At 40.5% G+C, this 19,699-nt stretch overlaps 2 protein-coding genes across 4 annotated transcripts in view; both read right to left on the bottom strand.

Annotated features, from left to right (window-relative positions):
- The window catches only part of GABA-B-R3 (gamma-aminobutyric acid type B receptor subunit 3), a 204,965-nt gene that overhangs the window by 182,452 nt on the left and 2,814 nt on the right, over nt 1-19,699 (bottom strand). The gene's annotated exons all lie outside the window — the stretch shown is intronic.
- On the bottom strand, nt 9,478-10,156 carry LOC108067114 (uncharacterized). The gene is made up of 2 exons (XM_017155955.3): nt 9,946-10,156; nt 9,478-9,875 (listed from the first exon to the last, which is right to left on the bottom strand). The coding sequence occupies exons 1-2, from the start codon at nt 10,085-10,087 to the stop codon at nt 9,610-9,612; spliced, it is 408 nt and encodes a 135-aa protein (XP_017011444.2). The 5' UTR covers nt 10,088-10,156; the 3' UTR covers nt 9,478-9,609.

Raw genomic sequence — 19,699 nt, 5'->3', positions numbered from 1 at the left:
TCTGCGGACTTGTTTATATCCGCAAAGTAGTGCGAAATTATAACTAATTTTGTTCCTAAGTTGGGCAATTAAGAACTCGCTGAATTAAGGGGTGTTGCTGATGAGGTGGAGGTGACCGGTTAATTAGTTTTAGTTCTAAAAAAGAAAAAGAAGATGGAGATAGGCTGTGGAAATTTGTAATGGCTCCATCTAGCGGCTGTTTTAATTTTTGCTCAGAACTTTTAAATAAATGGTCCGATTTAAAAAAATTCTTATACATTTTGATATGTATTTTTAAACACAACAAAATTGCATTAATACTTTTTCCGAATATTTTGAAAATATACAATCTGCAATCAAAGAGGAAACTCTTCTCCCCTTCTCATTTGCTTCAGCTTTTCTTTTGCCATTTTTTTGTTGGCGATTCTGGAGCTGAAGCTGCCGCTTTGCCGCCGTTCCTTGGTATTTGCTCTCCCCTAATTACAAGGAGACGCGGATATTCCGCTTTTGATTGCTGGCGACAGCCGAAAACGCGTTCCCAGCTAATTTAGACACCTCACATGCCGCAGATGCTCCGGTCAGCCGATCTTTGTCCCCCTTCCCTCCTCCCCTGGCTCATTAAGCGGACAGCGGCGGCAGCAATCAATTGCCTGTAACATGTCGCAACCAAGAGCAACAGAAAAGGGTGGCCCAAAGGGGGTTAAGGGGCTTAAAGGAGCGAACAATTATGGCGACAGTGAGCGGAATTCGCAGCGCTTGTAAGCGGCTGCCCCAAAGGCGGTTGGTGTTGCTGCCGTACCGCCGATGTTGCTGGTTGCCAGTGACCGCAGCAACAGCAATTGTGGCCGCTGACCTTCGTGTTGGAAAGGAAATGAGGCGACGAGAGCGCTAGAAACCAAACGGAGTGAAAAAACCGAAACCAAACAAAGCACAACAAAGCAAAAGGCAATTATGTTCGATGTTCTCTGTTGCTAGGCACTTATTTAAATTGCAGCGCCGCCGCATTGTTGCCGCGGCCAATGACAACAGCAACTAGCAGCTTGCAACATCTCCGGCAGCAACAACAAATTTGCCCACATGCCACACACGTCAATGTTGCCAACTATCTCTTGCTCTCTCGCCATACTCTCAAAATGGTCAAGAACAATCGATGATACATGCGACTAACCATAGCCAGCAGCAACATCTTCTGTCCACGATCATTAGGTCTTAGTTAGAGTAAATTAAAAGTAATGGAACAATTTTAGTAGAATACCTAACCTTTTTTCCTTAAAGGGAATTCAGACTATAATTTCATTTAATTATTTTCAATAATATATAATTGGCGCCCAACGTGGGGCAATATTAAGTCTCTTCTAGTCTCAATGAAAAGCTTAAGGAATTTCTTCTGGAAATATTTCTCTAATTTAGTCAAATCTCTAAGCAATTTCTCAGCACGTGCGACTTTTGGGAATAAAGGCAAAGACAACTACCGCCGCAACTATCGGGAGTGACAAAGCCTCCATCGAGAATTCTCACGTTTTCTCCAAAGACTCACACAGTTCGCTTCCGCTTCTGCTCGACATCGAATTCGCGATCCAAGCAAACATCTCCGATAATAATTATTATTAACACCAAAAGCAGCAGCGACAAAAACGTCCTCGCAGCAATCAATCAAAAAGGCGCGCTCCAGATCCGCTCTTCTTAGATTTATATCAGTCCGCAGCTCTTTGAGGCCACCACACATCTATGCTGAAGATGTGTCAGCTCTGGAAACTCTGGTGGGGATTTGCTGACAGGGAATCGGGTACAGAGAGAGAACAAAATGAGTAATATTTATTAGAAATTCAAGGAAAGAGAATTTTTTAATTTTACCGGCGCTTTGCCGGCACACGCACAGTATTTTTATAGTTTATTCGAAATATATTATTATTAATATTTGTTCTCGGTGTAGCGATGTCAGGGAAGCCGGAGAAGTCGGGGCACACATCAGAAATGCTCAACCTCCGGTTGGAGGCCTCGGCTACTGCCACTGCCGATTATGAGATGATTGCTTAAGATGACAACGAGCAGGCTGAAAAGCTGGAGCTGGATGGTTGGATGGCTGGGAGCCAAAGGAGTGGGATACCCATACCCACATAGTAGTGCAGCCAGGAATGCCCCAATGCGAGTGGCAGCAATAAAAATGACGTTCCAGATTATTGCACACACGGCACAGAGAGGCGGCAGCAGGAGCAACACGATGATGATGCTTACGCGCTTTTCAAGTTCCACACATAGTTGCTGTCATTATTAAAGACATTTTCAACTACATTCTAGTAGGTACTTAATTTCCCTCGAAACAAGAGGCCTCCCTGACAGGCGGGAAAAAAAGAAGAAAAAGAGAAAAAATAAATAAAAACGAAAATGCCACCTCACACGAGCTGATTGGATTGCCGGGAGCTTTGTGTCAACCGAAGATAAGCCCTGCGGACAAAGGAACCAGAACCAGCAGACACTCTGAAGCGCTGAAAATCCTTTTACCCTCGGACAATGCTAAGTAGGAGTAAATGCATCCATCAGAGATACTCGACGAAAAAGCGGAGGGGCCTGCGAAAAAAAATTGATGAGTTAATTAACGCGCATCGCCAACATTCCGTTCGACTAATAACCAACTTGTAGACGACAGCCCAGCAATGGAGGAGATGGCCTCAGATGGGAACGGGAATGGGAATGGAGTGTGGAGTGTGGGTATATGGCTATACCCATAGTATGGCCATGGGTATGGGGGCAACCATATTTATGAGCATGGCTTCGTTCAGTTGTCGATCTGGCACTTCAATGTCAGTTGTTCATCATCATCGCATCGCATCGCGCGGATCCATCCGATGATGATCATGAGAAGAGAAGAGCAGAGAACAGAACAGCATCACCGGGAGTATCATGACTGCAATGCGTTCTTTAATTGAGTTTTGCGTTGCATTTGTGCAACTGCAACTGCGGACTCTTTATGGCCAAGAAGCAAGTAGCAACAGCCACCACCAGTGGCATCCCATCCCATCCACATACATCCTCATCCACGGCAGCAGCAACGTGGCATATTATCACACAACCATTAAATATGATGAAGACTGCCAAGGCGATCGACAAATCCTAGAGATGGAAGCATCACGTGACCGTGATTCGTTCAATGTTCTATTGGAAAACAATTGGCGCCCAACGTGGGGCCATAAAATCTTTTTAAAACGTGGATTTTTTAGTCAAGACCATGAAAGTCTTGTTAATTAAGTTAAGTTTTCTTATTGATAACATGGAAAATTGGGGTTGCTCTTAAGGGGAAACTGTATTTTAACATTTTATAAACTTAAAATTAAAAGGAAATTTAAGATTTTTTATAAAAAATATCCCAAATTCACTGACCCATCGCTGATAGACTCTTTTGGCGGCTGCTGTCGTCGGGTTTACGCATTTATGACGCATTTTCTCATCGCGGATTCGCCGGTCGCGGAATCTAGGCAAAAGGCAAACAACCGCTGGTGGTTGTGTTCCCCCACCGGAGGAAAAAGCGGAGAATAGCGAATAGAGAATCATCTTCAGAGCTTCAGCTTCAGATTCAGCTGGAGAAGCTCCCTGGGGCCATTACGCATACTTTGAGCTGCGGAGTTGATTTTCTCATTTGGAGGAGGTTGCACTCTAGATGTGTTGTGTTTCCCTCTACTGAAGCGGAGCTGCCAATGCCGATGCGATGCCGCTGATCATTATCAATGATCTGGCATTGCATCGCATTCCCATTGCAGTTTGCCGATGTTCCCGATGTTGCAGCCTGTGTGACTGACACAATGCCAGCTCAGTGCTCATTGCTCCGAAATGCATCATCCTCCGATTGCCGACTCCCGATCCTCCGATTCTAGAGATTCCCCTTGCCATATCCGCGGTCCTTCCTTCGCAGCGGGATCATTGACTATTGACCGCGCTGATTGATTACTTTGTTGCTGGCACGTTGGCAATTTATTGGAGAGATGCCAGGGCGAAGGAGCTTTGGATGATTAAAAATGCTTTTGTGTAAATTATTAGCTGCAAATTCACTCGCAAAGTCATTTGTTGTTGCCGAGTGTGTTGTCGCTCATAATTCTCGCCTTGAGGCTTCTCCACCTCCTCCCTCCTTCGATGGCTTTTTGGTGTGAAAATGATGTATGTGGCTCTGCGGTTGGTTTCGGTTTCAGCCAACCACTCACTCGGCCTATCTAGCCTTTGACTTTGGCCATAATACTGGATGGTATTATGCCACGGATTGCCATTGCCGCCGCGCCTCGAAATTGGCGGCGGTCGCTTTGACTTTCCAGCCTCCCTCCGCCTTTTAAAGTCCCATGGATCCTCCACAGGTCCTCTACATTTTCCCCCTCCCGGTCTTTGGGATAGCATGTCTAAATTTCCTTAATATTTCCATTTGCTTGTTTGATAGAATTTATGTGCGCATTCGGAATTGGCAGAAACGAGCCACAACGCGAGATCATTGTAGGCATTCCAAGCAGATGCTGCACTTGAGAAAAATATGCGTAAATAGTTCTTTAAACTATATCGTAAGAATAGGTATATGTCAAGAAACAAAAATATTATTTTTGGGAATTTATTAAAAATAAACAAAAAAAAATCATGTTAAAAATTGATATTTATCCTTAAACCAAAAACTAAAAACTGTTTTTCAAAAATTTTAGGATCTTGAACTCGCATTTTAGACAAGAGATAAGCAGAATCCCTTAATGATCCTGAAAATTTTCTTTGGTTTTTAAATCTTTTTAGAAAAGTTCCTTTTTTTTCTTGCCTCATTAAAATCTAAATAATGTTATACTATTTCACAACATAATTATCTCTACTTATAAAGGTCTCGCCCATGAATTAAAAATCAAATTACAACCAAAACCACTAAAGCTACAACATTCAATTTTTTAATGTGATAAATTTTGCTATGTTTTTTTTTCTTTTTATTATTCTTAATTTTAATAATTAGCTTATCTTATTTACTTATTTTTACCAGTGCCTTGTTGCTGCTGCTGGGCGACCGCAGGAACCATGACAATGACAGCGTCTGGGACGAGAGCATTGCCAATATTTATTGACATTTAAGCGAGGGGCAGGGAGAAGGCCGTGGAGCAAAAAGCAGGCGACTTCCCTCAGGATGCGGCAGCAGCAACATGTTGTCGCTGTGACTGCAATGTTTGCATTGTTGCTGCTGTTGCTGCTGCTGGCTGTTTCAACTGTCAGTTATCATTCACTCAGCAGCAACATTCGAATCTATCCGCAAGAAATTCGATTCCCTCCATGCAAATTCTGCCGCAGTGGCTGCAGCTGAGTTATGGTTGCAACTTGCAACCGGCGACAGGATGTGTCTTTTTCAAGGTAACCAGCGAACCACCACCGCCCCCTCTCCGAATCCAACCCATGGCAATCCAAATCCACCCAATTAACAGTGGACATCGACACCTCCTCGGAGCCTTTCTCTTTCCCACACCTGCACAACCTGCAGCAGCACAAATTTGAAATGAAATATTTTCGATTCTGCTGTCAACATGAGTTTTGTTGACAACACATTAGCAACTGTTGCCATTGGTATTGCTCTTGCTGTTGCGGTTGTCGTGCACGGAAAACAAAAGTTGGGCTAAAAAAATATTTTCAGGATTTTATAGCAAGTTTTGAAACGAAAGTGGAGCATACTTGTTAATTTTTTACAATTTTAAGAATAGTTTTATATACAGAGATTAAGTTATAAATTATAATGATATAAACATACTTGACATATTTCTTTTTTCTTTCTGTGTGATGTTGCAGCAGTGGCAACATGTTGCCGCCGTTTGTGGCGACATCGCATCGGGACGTTGCGCATGCGCCGCACGATTTGCAATTTGCAGCTAATTGAACGCGTGCGCAGGCGCAGTTTGTTGTCGACTCTCACGCTTCTCAACCCTCTTCTCGGGTAGTCCGAATCCGAATCCGAGTCCCAATCCCCTCTAGCCTCCAATTCGCCATCCTCCAGCGCCACTCCTTTTCCCACAGCAAGTTAGAAAAGTGCCAGGCGACAAATGGAGAACGACATAAAAAAGCCTCATGCGTGGTAACCTGAAACTGGAAGCGAGTCTCCAAGAGCCGAGAGTCTAAAATCTGAATCTGAATCCAGTGCCAGTGCCTGAATCTGAATCTAAATCGGTTTTGGAATCGGTGTGACTGGTGTTTGTAGCCATTGAATTGAATGAATTTCGACAGCGGCTAACTCTCAAATGCTTCATAGCTGGCTTTAGTTAAAGGTGATGACAACTTAAACAGTGGGTGGTGCCATATAATCCAGTAAAAAAAAAAAAATGGTAATGGGTTTAAATGTAACTAAGACTACCTAACTTCTAGAAATCCAAATAATAAACATTGATACCCAAAACATATAAATTCATTTAATCAGAAGTTTAAAGACTATTCACTATTTCTTCTCCGTTTTTTTCTGCCTTCTAATTTATCCTTAGCTTATTTTAGCCACCTTTTTCAGTGCCTTCCATATATTCAAGCCCATAGCCATGCACAATATTTGTGGCTAGTTGACTTTTTGTCAAATGCCGCCTGCGGTGTTTCCATGTTGCTTCTGTTTCTCTTGCTGTTGCTTTGGTTTTTCGGGTCGTGCTAGTTTTATTCTTTTTCTGACCGACTGCTGTTTCCCCACTCTCCCCCATTAACCTCCCATTTAACCACCGGTTAACCCCTGCTAACCCCCCGCTAACCCCCGCACCTAACTGCCCAATTGCAGCGCACTTGTTTGTGTCCAAGACTCTGGCAGCTTTGTTTTGTGTTTGGCCCCTTTATTTATCTCCCCAGTACACAAGAAAAAAATACAAAAAAAGGGAAAAAACAATCTGCAATAGGTTTATGCATTTCTTGTGGTCGCTTTGGCGATAGGGAACCAACAATGGCTTCTAGACTTTGCCTTTGGAATGCGGCTCCATTAAATTGTGAGCCTAATACGCGATATGTTGCTGCCGTAGCTGCAACAGTTGCTGCTGCTGTTGTTGCTGCTGCTGCTGCCGTTGCCGTTTTGTTTGTTGTCGCTGTTGATTAGCAATTTAATTGATTTGTAGGCAACAATTTGTCTGGCACTTCAATGCTCCCCGACTGTCGCCGGTTGGCCTCCAAAACAGCCGGTTGCCAGCTCATAAAATATTCATATGCCGCGATGTCTTGCCATATCGGAGTATCTGAGAAAAGTTGGGGGTGTTCGATGGCAGTATCATGCAAATCTACAGGCAACATGGCGTCGTTTATAATATAAAGAAAAAAGAGAGGGAGAAAAAACCAGACAGAGAGGCCAACAAAACAGCAACAGGTGGCCGCAGCCCTTTTGGCCAGTTTGTTTTCGCCTGAGATCCCCATGTTGCTGCTGTCGTTTCTCCTCCTCCTCCTTCTGCTGGTTATTAGCCATATTCAGCAGCTACACCCATTTAATTAGAGGCTTCTCCTTCACACTCTCTCGCTTTTTTTCTCTGGGCCTGGCCCTCGAGGCAGCCATTTTGGAGTGCGACTTCTGTGGCTTCTGTGGTTGCTCCTATGCCTGTAGTCCTATGTCTTCTTAGTTAGAATTTTTATTGTTTTATTTTATTAAAAATAATAATAAAAATTATAATGTTTTGATAGTCAAAGGCATATGAATTTAATGGAAGAATTTTAAAGTATATACAAAATAACCTAGGCCAAAACACAGAAAACTATATAAAACTCCCTTTTAAACTTCTCGTTTTTATTCAGACTTAATAACACAATAAAACAGAAATTAAATCATTATATGAATAAATATTGAGTTTTTTTTAGTTTTCCCTTCAAAACATCTATATTACCAAACCATTACTGTCAAAATATTGAAAATAACGATAATTTTTAAACCCTAATATTTTGTATACAATACAACCTAATTCAAAAAGGTAATCTCCTTAAATTCTAGTTAGGCAGCCATCCAAATTTGATAGAGAACCGATTTTATTGTCCTGTTCGGTTTTATTATTGTCTTCTTGCGCTCGTCTCCACGGTGGGTGGAGCCAAACTTTCTATTGAAATCTCAATTTCGATTTGACTAAACTTTTATCGCTCCCGTTTGGTGAATGTCCAACTGTGATTCCCCAGTTCCCATCCCAGTTTTTAGTTTTAGCTTAAGTTTTAGTTGCAGTTTCCGTTCCCGTTGCAGGCACAGCCTTATTAGCTGCACTGGAAACAAAGTTTATTAAAAAACTAAAAAGAAAATACCAATTTTTTTTTAAATAATACAGACTCTAAAAATAGTTAAACAGTTAAACTGAGATTGAAATATACATATGTTCAGGAAACAAGTTTTATAAAAAACCTTTTATATTACAAAAAAAAAAAAAAGAAAAACCCCAAAAAATTAAAAAAAAAAGTCGGAAAATGGTTTCTTTTACAACTTATCAATGAGAAAATCAAATGAGAACTTTTGAATATAGCAATAGGTATTATTTTAAATCAAGTATTTTTGAGAGTTTAGTAAATAAACCAATAAGTTAAACTGACAACTTATTTATTTTCCCCCTATAATATAAAATTTTTTCCAGTGCACTGGCAATTGCAGTTGGCTTACTGCTATTGCTGCCGGTTGCAGGTGGCCGCCATTTGGGCCATGATTTATGCAGTGGCCGGGCATTAGAAAGGTCGTTCGCAGTTGTCGTCGCCAGTCGTGATTTCAGCGGAGGATCAGCAGGAGGAGGAGGTGGGAAAAGAGCTCCGAGGAGGAGGAGTTTGGACTGGAGAGGGGGAGACGAAGATAGTAAGCCAACGGAATCCATTGCCACTCCGAGTCGGACGTCTTAATTAGGTTTTCTGCTGAAAAGTGCCGAAAAATGTTGGCTAATGCCCGACTTGCCACGCCCACACGAACGGCAGACATTGTCTCTGACCCACAAAGTGGTCCTCCGTCCTCCCAAAGGCCTCTCCTCCCCTTTTTCCCCCTTTAAGTCATGCCCCAATTTGAAGCTTTCTTCTGGTTCTCCCTGCGCGATTATAAATGACATCGCATTAGTCTTGGTCGGGTTAATGTGCGTCTCCCTTGGCCGAAAAAAAATGCCGTCTTCGCACAACTTCATTAGTGGAGAATCATGTGAGAATAACAGAATATCGGAGACAAGCTGCAGTTCCGGGAATTAAAGTACAGTTGCTTTCTCGTCCTACGCAAATTTTGGTTCTCGCCTTCAGGCTTTTTCTTGGGAGAATCATGAGAAACCTTTACTCTAATGCACTCCTAAGTTAGGAAACAGTTGTTTTCATTTTAAAAATTTAAAAAGAACTAGATCACAAAATATATGGAAAAGTCAATTTATTGTGTATCATATTATGAAAAATAAAAATAAAATTGTTCAAAAATATAAAAAAATCAAATACTTATTATAACATTGCACTTATGGGGCTATAGAATTCTTAAATTACTCTTATACCATTAAACATTTAGAAAAATTTTAAGTGTACACTTTTTCTTACAATTAAACATCTCTTTTTCTAACTTCCTTAACTCAAAGTCTTTAAAAATCGAAATAGTTTTATACAATTGTATATCTTTGAGGCAGATAGAAGTTCCACTGATGGTTATCATAGGTTTTCCATATTAAGAATCACCTGAACAAGAAGGTTATCTTAATCCTAATCTACGGAGTCGGTGGTTTGGGCAGCTCTTCGATCTTTCAGTTCCTGCTGATGCTTGATGGTCACCTCCAGGAACTTCAGATACTCCTCGTCAATGGGTTCGTTTTCCTCCTCCTCCGAGGAGCTTTCATAGACATAGTCAAGGCATTGCGATGATCCAGCTTCCTCAGTAGTATCCTCATTATCCTGATCCTGGTTCTGATCTGTCGGAGAGCAGAGGCTCATCACATGATTGTGGTGCCATTCGAATAGACTTTGGTATACTAAAGCGGGGGTGATAAGATCATATAGTATCAAGAAAACATAATTTGGGCAGGTTATTATTGTTAATACTTTGAGCAACATTGGTCCACTGATCCCGATCTCTAGTTGTTTGTGGTCTTGGCTTTCCCTCACTTCTCCGTCTTCTACTGCGCTGCTTGCTCCTTTTTCTGGTCCTTTTCCTGGCCATGTCTTCTGATTTCCTATCCTGCATTAGCTTTTTTAATAATATGATCCAAACATTCGTCCAACTTTTGTTTACTTCGGAGCAAAAACAACAATAACAATCGAGTGTTGCCAACTTTTGCAAAGTGTTGCCAGTAATAAAAATCGAGTGACCATTTAACAGTTTAGGAGGTGCAAAAATTACCTTTATTCACTTCATTATTTATTATTATTTATTTTCCTTTTTGGTAAATATTACTAACAAATTGCATTATATTTTCACGAATTTAAATATCGACTATCGGTTTAAAACAGCTGTTAGAAGTGGAGTTGCCATAAAGGTGTCGACAAATGCGAGCTACAGATGGCGCCTTTTCATAAATGTTGCCAAAAACGAACTACAGAGGCTAACTATGAACCACAGATGGCGGCACTATAGTCGTTTTGGAACCCTTAAAAATTGATAAGAATTTCTTAAATCAAATAAAACCTATTTAATTTTTATAAATATTGGTAACATTAAAATTTGTTTAAGTTATTTTTATTTTAAATTTTAACAATTTGTTTTTTACTCTAAAAAATGTTTTTTTTTAATATTTTAAATAAATGCTTTTATAAAAAAGGATCCCTAATTTTTTTAAGCAGCATGGAATAAATTGTAATAACTAAATCTTCTATATTTTTCCGCTCTGAAAGCAGCCGACGTCCTTTTTCGGCCGACCAACCGACTGACTTCCAAATTCAGGCTCAAACCTTTCCGGCAAAGGGCAAGCGCAAAGTTAAAGCCGGAGCAGAGGCAGAAAAGCCAAGCCGGATCGGGTCGAAATCCAGATCCAAGCCAATCCCAGCCAGAAGTAGAGCCAATCCAAGGGTAAGACTGATGCCTAAAGCCAGAGGAAAAGGCAGAGGAGTTTTGTTATTCTTGCAAATTCAAATCCCGCGCTTAGAGAACTCGGCCGAAGGAGTTCGGGCCCTGAAGAACTGAAGAACTGAGACCGAAACTCTGGGATTAGGGCGGATCAATTTGGCTGTAGTGCGAATGCAAATTGGCCAGCGGTACGATTTAAATGAGGCGGCCAAACAAAGGCCACGTTGATATGACCGATATAGAGTGTGCATCCTGCTGAGCCGCCGGAACAAAAAGATCGGGCTCGGATGCACTTCCACTTTACCTGCCCCGTGGGTTCTCATAAAGGAAAATTAGGTTTACACCTTCCCGGCCAATATGTTCATAAAACAATTTAGAGATTTACAAGGGGATCAACTGGAATGTGGTGCACAGTAGTATATCCATATCCCATTCTGCATATCCTGTACCTCTCTCCAAGTGGGTGTGTTTGTATTGCGGTTTTAGTGTATCGAAAAAAAGGAAGGCGCGTGGTTATGGTTATGGATATGGATATGGGCTATAGAGATATGGATATCCTGGCCATCATCATCCCGCCCATCATCCCTCCCTTTTTTTTTTGCCAAAGCACTTCACACATGTGTTTACTTTGGCATTTTGCGGGGGGACGAGGGCAACGAAAGCTCTTCATTTCCGATGAAGTAATATGCGTTCTGATAATATGAAAAACATCCTGCGGCCAGGATTTGCACGCACTTATTCCCTTTTAATGGACTTGGCCAGCGACTTTTTTCGCCCGCATTTATTTTGCATAATATTTTTGCGCGCGCATCGCTTCCAAAAAAAAAGACGGATTTTAATTCGAGTGGTTTTTATGTGAGTGTGTGTAAGTAAGGAACTTGAGAACTAGTTCGTAAAAATAGAATTTAGGCAGTTTTCCTCTAAAATATACAGAAAATATGTTTTAAAAATGAATAGATTTTTTTATATAGATTTAGTGCTTTTTTTTATGTTTTTAAAGAACATAAAAACAATGTATTGTTTTAATAGATAACTGAAAACTTAAGAACCGAAATAATATTTTAGTAGATTTATTTTATTAAAAGATCCTCATAAAATGTTTATTAAAACCAACACATTTAAGATTGTAAGACGCTTTCGAAATAATATTTAATATTTTTCAAATGCAATTCCAAAGAAATATTAAAACAAAAAATTTTAATTGATTCTTACCTATAAAATGTTTTTATAAATTTTTTTTTTTTTTAATACATATTTCCTTTATAATTATCCCATTTTGGAACCAGTTTCCATTTGGCCACTCGAAAATCTCAACGAGAATCCTCGCCGCGGGGAGCTGGGCGATTGCTACTTACTTGGACTACATTAAGGACAATTTGCATTTGCACGGCTCGCAAATAGATCCTGTGGCCGCAGGACAAGCGGACAAACAGGACAATCAGTAGCATCGGAACAATCGGAAGCTGGGAAGATGAGGATGTCCTTACAGGTATGAATATCCAGTATCTCGGCTGCGTGGGATTATAATTCTTGAGCACGGGATCAAAATAAAGCCTGCGGCCAGCGAAAAGGGTAGCGAAAACAATGAAATGCGAAGGGTAGCGAAAGGATTTCGGGTCGGGGCAGGACAAGTTAGTAACTCTCATTACTTTAAATGGATTTCAATTAAGTTGCAAATTGATCACGAAAACAATTGAGTCCCGCCGAGGCGTTTTGAGTGGTTCGGGCTTTGTGCTTTCTCGCAGGATGGAATTGAAAAGGCTGCCGGGACTAGTGCTAAGCCCAACAAAGGAGCTGCCTGCTCCTGATCCTGCCCGTTTGCTCCTTTTTCCCTTCGCTGGTGTTGTCGTAGGCGGAAAATAAAGGAAAAGGACAGAGGAACGAACCGCTGCTCTTTTCATTCATTTGCACTCGAGGAAAAAACACGCCAGTAAAGGGAAAAGAGGATTTTTTTATAAAAATATTTATAATGTATAAAAAATGTATTTTAAAACATGTATAATAAATAAAAAAATAATAAAAATAAATTTAAAAAAAAAAATTTTGTATTTTTCCGCTTTCTAAAATTGAATGATATTTTCTTCTTTGTGCAAATTAATAATAGACAATAATGTAGGTTGAGTGTAGGTACTTTTATTATAATTTCATCAATTAAAATCAGATTTATTGGTTAGTTTTATCACATATTTTATTATTACCTAATCCAACTTTTGTTTTAAAGTTTGAGTTAACTTTTGAATATTTTTTGGGTTATATTTTAGGAGCCTTACTTTTAAGGTATCTTTAACAAATTTAAGTGAATTTGAATTTTAAAACTTTTTTTGGTAGTTGAATTAAAGTAATTAAATAAAGTTAAATGTTATATGAGACATTTTTTCCAAGTGTAAGAGGGTGACAGAATCAGCATCGGAATCGAAATCGTTTGGTTGCTTTCATTCATCTGCTTTGGGACTGTAAGCGATATGCGAGAGCTGCTGGCAAAAGGACAGCTGCCGAAGCACTTGGCACCCATCGCTACTCCCCCACATTTCCCAAACTCAAACCCGAAACCCACGCGGAACTCATAAATGACTGGCACTTTTCCCAGCCAAGGGGGCAAAGGAGTCCTGCTGCTGACAGGATAACGAGATTTTTCAAGTGGTCCTCCACTTCACACCCTTTTTATTCAGATGCAGCAGCATTCCGGCTGCCACTGCTGCTGAAATCAATCTAAATCTCAATCTGAATCTCCATCTCAATCTAGTCCTGGTGCGGAGGTCTTAGCAGATTTCTCTCGCAATTAGTCGACCAGGAAATGGGAAAAGGCGCAAAAAACGATTTTCCAAGGACTTAAGCACGAACAGAGGGATAATACAGGTTCGGGGGAAATCGAGGGATATATTTCTAAGTCCCAGGATCGTAGCAATCAAATGCGCATCAGCAATCGCCGCAAAAACAAAGGGCCAACAAAAAAGAAATGAGAACAGTATGGCGGAGAAAGCATTTCTTTCTTTCTTCTGCGGGGCGTGTAATGAAAAAGCGAAACAAAAAACAAGAGAGAACGCTATAGTCGGGTGCCCCGACTATCAGATACCCGTTACTCAGCTAAAGGGAGTGCGAAAGAGATGGAGAAAAACTTTGATCCGCCGTAACTTTTTAACGAATGGTCCGATTTAAAAAATTTCTTCTACATTTCGATAGGTATTGATAAACACAATAAAACTGCATTTTTACTTTTCCAAAATATTGAAATTTTTAAAATCGTATATAAGCGATTGTGGGCGTTAGAGGGGGCGTGGCACCCTTTTGAAACAAACTTGCGCTGCGTAGGAACTCCTAGAATCTGCATGCAAAATGTCAATCTTCTAGCTTTTATAGTTTCCGAGATCTCAGCGTTCATACAGACAGACAGACAGACAGACAGACAGACAGACAGACAGACGGACAGACAGACGGACAGACGGACATGGCTAGATCGACTCGGCTAGTGATCCCGATCAAGAATATTAGAATATTTATAGGGTCGGAAACGCTTCCTTCTACCTGTTACATACTTTTGCACGAATCTAATATACCCTTTTACTCTACGAGTAACGGGTATAATGAGCAGGAAAATGGAAAATGGAGTGGGGAAAACTCCTCTCTCTCTTTCTCTGTTTGCCATACAACGGGGCTTATCCCGGCTGATCTTTGTTGCGATTTGCAACGGTCAATTGAAAGGCGACCGGGAAAACGATCAGCCAAATCGTTAGGAGCCCACAGACAGGACGACCTCAAAAACAGGACCTGGACCTCTGGATGGCAGTTTTGTTTTGCTTACTTTTTTATACAGTCGAGACACAACATGGCAAATACGCAGAGAACACGGGGATAACAAGGAAATAGGGAATGGGAGGAGAAAAGACGACAGGCCGGCAGGGCAACACGGAGAAAAACAAACACGCCACACACGCTGCAAAAAAGAGCCTCCAGAGGAGCTCGATCCTACACAGGGAAAAAAAACCGTTCTCAACGTTTTTGATTTCAGTATTTCCGTGCTTTAGTGAGCCAAGAACGGTTTTACTAAAATCGGAAAAAGGTGTTCTTGGTTTGAGAGCACTTTACTCTTGATTTCAAGAACAACCGCTCTCAAAAAAGGGGAAGGAAAAAATACTAGATCTAAAATTATATTCATTGACCAACAATTACGTTACATTTAAATAAATCCAAGCCAATCCGATCAAAAAAAAAATATCTTTAATTATTTTCCACTACCATTAATTTTAGTAGTCCAAAATAAATATCATAGATTTTAAGAAAAAATGTTTTAATCCATAGTTTTCTTTTTTTTTTTTTTTTTTTTATGTGATTTTATATTTTTAATATAAACTTTTCTTTCAGTGCCCTCCAAATTCTGGGGCCTATATTTCTATTTTCCCTTTTCCACCTTTGCAATCCTTACATTTGTTTGATTCTATTTCTCTTTCGCGATTTGTTTGTTTGCCAATTTGCTTGGCTTTGTCTGAGGTGACGGGATACGTCGAATCGGAGCAGAAACATCTGAAACATCAGCAGGAGTTGCTGAGTTGCAGACCATATTTTGATTTACCAAAGAAAGAGTTAGGACAAACAGCGGGCACAAAAAGGGTCACAAAAACGGTGAGAAAGTGGTGAAAGGTCTTGGTGCAAAGAAAACTCGGCTAATTAATTGAGTTGAAGTAATTTTCGGTAAAGAGCAAAAGTTCTTGCAAATGGGATTGCCTTTTATGGGGCCCCTTTTCACCTCCTTCACTCAGGATGTTTTCCCTGCCATTTCCGCTTCGCAAATATTTGACTGGCCATTCCCGCCCCTTTTCCAAATTTTTTCCACCCACACACGCCCACAAAATATCCTCGGGTCACATAATTTAAATTTTTAATTACGCATCAAATCAACACGAACAATTATGACGGCCTAAAAAGCGGAACACAAGGGAGAGTTGTTTCTTAGTTGATTTCCTTTTATAGAAAGGGGAAGTAAAACCATTTTTATTAGTGGAAGTATATAATATATAATATATTATTTTATATTACACATCTTTTATGATATAAATATTGGGAATATATTTTAAAAACATTTATTTCCGGACAAATATTCAAATACCACATAATAAAACCATCAAACTTGCCGAAAAACTAAATCGCCCGAGGCTTTAGGCCCAAAATTTGTTTGGAGGTTATCTGTCAATTGATTTCTCACTTGGTTTTATTGTAGGTGCCCTATTCAATGGAGCCCTGAATTGAGGCATTATCCAGAAATATCTTCCCAAAGCAAATCAAACAAGCCGGGAATCCCTTTGGATAGCCCAATATCAAACAGCCCTGACCAAAAAGTGTGGCCTTGTTTACGCAAATACGAACCCTACACACGGTGATCCTTGGGATGTCGAAAAAAAAAGCAGCTGCTCCTGATGGCTGTTCTCCGTCTCTTTTCCGCCCTATCTCCCCTCTCTTTCCTGCTCGATCAAGCGATCCATTTGTCGACCATTTTGGTTTTTTTAACTCACGCCCTGTATCGTTCCCTCCATTCGCATCCCATTCATCAGTAAAGGTTTTCGGTTTTATTGCACCTTTTGTCTCCAGCCAGCCATCCATCCATCCCTCTCTTTCTGATCCGATCTACCCCTCTCTTTCTCCCTCTCGCCATGCGTAATCGATGCAATTTGCACGCTTACGCATATCGCAAGATTAAACTTATCCCTGATCCCTGAGCTGACTGATCCCTTGATGCGACTGCCATTGCCAGCAATTGCTTCTATTTTTCTACACTGAGAAAGCTGATATAAAAAGCTGATATCAGTTATATATCGATAAGAAATTATATAATACCATACAAGTGTTCTAAAAATATTATCAAGGTTAGACAGTGCAATATATTACACGTTATTGTTAAATTCCACAGAAAATAAATATGTTTTTTAAAGGCCAGAAATAGGTAGGTATTCTACAACATTTAAAGTAATTTAATTATAAATTGATCGGTTAATATCATAATGATCTTAATAAGATACCATTAAACAATTTCTCTTATCTCACTTTTTCCTGTTTAGAAAACACATTTAAACTATTTTTCCCTGTGTAACTCTGGGATCAGCTTGAAAAACCTCCGACCGGATCGACTATGCGGCGCATAAAACGATATTTGGATTAAACATTTAATTGACTGCTGAGCGAAACCGGTCATATAGACCATATATATAGAGATATCACCAGGGGTTGCTGCTGCTGGCGGGGATTAGAGCCCGATTCCGATGTCGTGGCTTCATTACCATATCAATGTCAGCAGCAGCAGCAGGCGACTCGGCCGCAATGGCAAATCCTCAGCACGGGATTTAGATTTAGCTGCCTGAATCCGAAGAATCTGATTTCGATTCTGGTGCGGATTCTGCTGCTGCTGCTGATTTCGATTTGGCTTCTCGAGGAAATTCGCTTAAATTTTTAACAAGACAAATACGCAAAGCACACGGCCACCACCCACCTACTCCCCCACCCATTTTCCTTCTCTCTCCCGGTTTTTCCGCTTCTGGGAAACAATCACAGAGAAAGAAAGAGAGAGCGAGGAAAACTTTTCTAATTTTGCACAACTGGAAAATGTGGCCGTGGGCGTCGAAAGAGAAATGGCAACAGAAAATCGAAATAAAAATCATCATCATCGGGAGGGAGCCAAGAAAAAGTTCGAAGAAGATGATGATTTCCCCCCGCATTTTCCCTGCTCTCCATGTGCTCAAATGGAAAAGTAGAAAAACCTTTTATTCCACAATGTTTGCTTAGTCCTCTGCCAATTGAACTTTTTCGCACACAGCCAATCGAAGGGGTAGTGGCTGAAAATCAAATACAATACTTAGACGAGTTAATTTAATTTTTTATTTAAAATTCAATCTGCGAACTAAAACAAAAGTGGAAAAAATCAGGTCAGAGTTGGGGAGGGGAAATAAGAAAAAATAGTAAAAAGTTCCATGTGGAAAAAGGCCAGAAAAATAATAGGAAAAAGTGCAGCACAACTTTTGAGCTTAGCTTTCTCTCCCTCTTCTTCTTGCCTTTCTCAACTCAATTTTTCTACTATTTTTACATCACATCGGTTTTCCCGTCGGGAGTTTTTGGCCATGTAAGAAGTTCAGTGCAAAGGCAAATAGCGAAACCCCCGAGAAAAGTGGAATGGAGAATCCACTGAGATTCGCAAAGAAGAAGGGGGAAAGGGGGAGTGAAAATATCCTGGTCCTGTGGTTCTTGGCCTGCTTAATTATTCAATAATTTCTAAAAGCATTTGGCCACATTCGACGTCATCAGCCGTCATCCTTTCATCCTTTTGCAACATGTGACAGGACCTCGCCCCTTCGTCCTTTCCCCCGTAATCAGTTGAACACATATACCCCGGCTCACACACTCAAATATCTGCATTTATGTAAGCTTCCCTCGAAGGACCCCACTGTCCCCCGTATTACACTGAGCGAAATGTGCTAAAATTACGAAGGAAACTGATGATGACATAGCTGCTGAGGCTAAGTGAACACAAAACGAAACTCCGTAATCTCAAGAATTCGCGTTTCTAGATGAAAAGTGCTAGATTGTAGACGATATCTATTTTGCAACATCTAAATATTTTAAGTCTCAAGAATTCGCGTTTCAAGGTGAAAATGTGCTAGATTGTTGACGATTATACAGTGATATCTATTTTGTTACACCTAAATATTTTACATAAAGTATAAGCCAATAAATATAATGCTAAATTAGAACATGACCGGTATATAGTTTATAGTAGAGTTTTAAGATTTATTAGATTGGTATTACATGTAAATTAATTTTTTCAAGTGATCCCCATTTTTGCACCCCCACATAGGTGACATTGTAAGGTCTTTTCGCTTCATTCGCTTTTCCTGACTGGCTTTCCATTTGAGCTTGTGTGAGTGAGCTAGCCAGAGTTGCATTTATCATTAGTCGTAGCTTAGCTTTTGTTTTCCTGCATTTGCGAAGGGGTAGGAGGACAGGGTACGAGTTCAAGCCCCGGGGGCCATTGGGGATTTTGCACTTGGGCATGTTTGATGTGGAAACTTTAGATTAAAATATTTTCATATGCACACACACGAGGTGGAACAATAGCGATAAGGGTCACCAAAGTGCTTTAGATTATTGGAAGAGTGTATGTAAACTTTCTTCAGTAGAATGGCTGTATATGCTGTATATATATAGCCCTAACCTCCAGAAGGAAGAACGGCTGGAGAAAGGAGAAAGCAGCGCATCTCCGTGGGCGGATTGAGCGCATAATGATGTTTATGTGTTGCCAGAAACATAAAAGCATTAATTTAGTCATTATCTTCTTAAGATATAGCGTCGGCAGAGGCAGAGGCGGAGAATCTGAATCTGAATCCCCTGAAAGCGGAAAGAGAGCGTCAGGCTTTTTGCCACCCATAATTTCCATCAACATTTTTATGCTACCCCATACTACACATCATAACTCACTTTGATGAAAGAGAGAGAGCTGCTGTGCCTCTACCCCTCTCTTTCGCTCTCCCGACAGCTATCTCTTTCTCTTGTGGGCCGCGGGGTCTGTCAGTGATGACTTTATCTGTATAAATAACTGTCAGTGGGTAAAAAAAAATAAGTAGAGAGCGGAAAAAGCGAAAAATTATGGCAAAGGGGGTGTGAGAAATGGGGTTCTGTGAGTGGGGACATTATCTCCGTAGCGCCATCTTTAACCAAGACCTCCTGGCAACCTTAAAACCGGGAGCACTGAAAGATGGGGACACCGACACCTTCAACCACCTTCAGCGAGAGTGAGAGAAAGAGCTATAGAGTAAA

This window comes from Drosophila takahashii, chromosome 2L (genome assembly GCF_030179915.1).
Source record: "Drosophila takahashii strain IR98-3 E-12201 chromosome 2L, DtakHiC1v2, whole genome shotgun sequence".
Taxonomy (NCBI): domain Eukaryota; kingdom Metazoa; phylum Arthropoda; class Insecta; order Diptera; family Drosophilidae; genus Drosophila; species Drosophila takahashii.
The sequence above is the reverse complement of the archived record's forward strand: the minus strand, read 5'-3'. Positions and strand labels throughout refer to the sequence as shown.

Coding starts and splice junctions, on each gene's coding strand:
- LOC108067114 (XM_017155955.3), bottom strand. CDS start 10,087: ATGCAGGATAGGAAATCAGAAGACATGGCCAGGAAAAGGACCAGAAAA. Junction 9,876..9,945: donor GTGGACCAATGTTGCTCAAA/GTATTAACAATA, acceptor CCCCCGCTTTAG/TATACCAAAGTCTATTCGAA.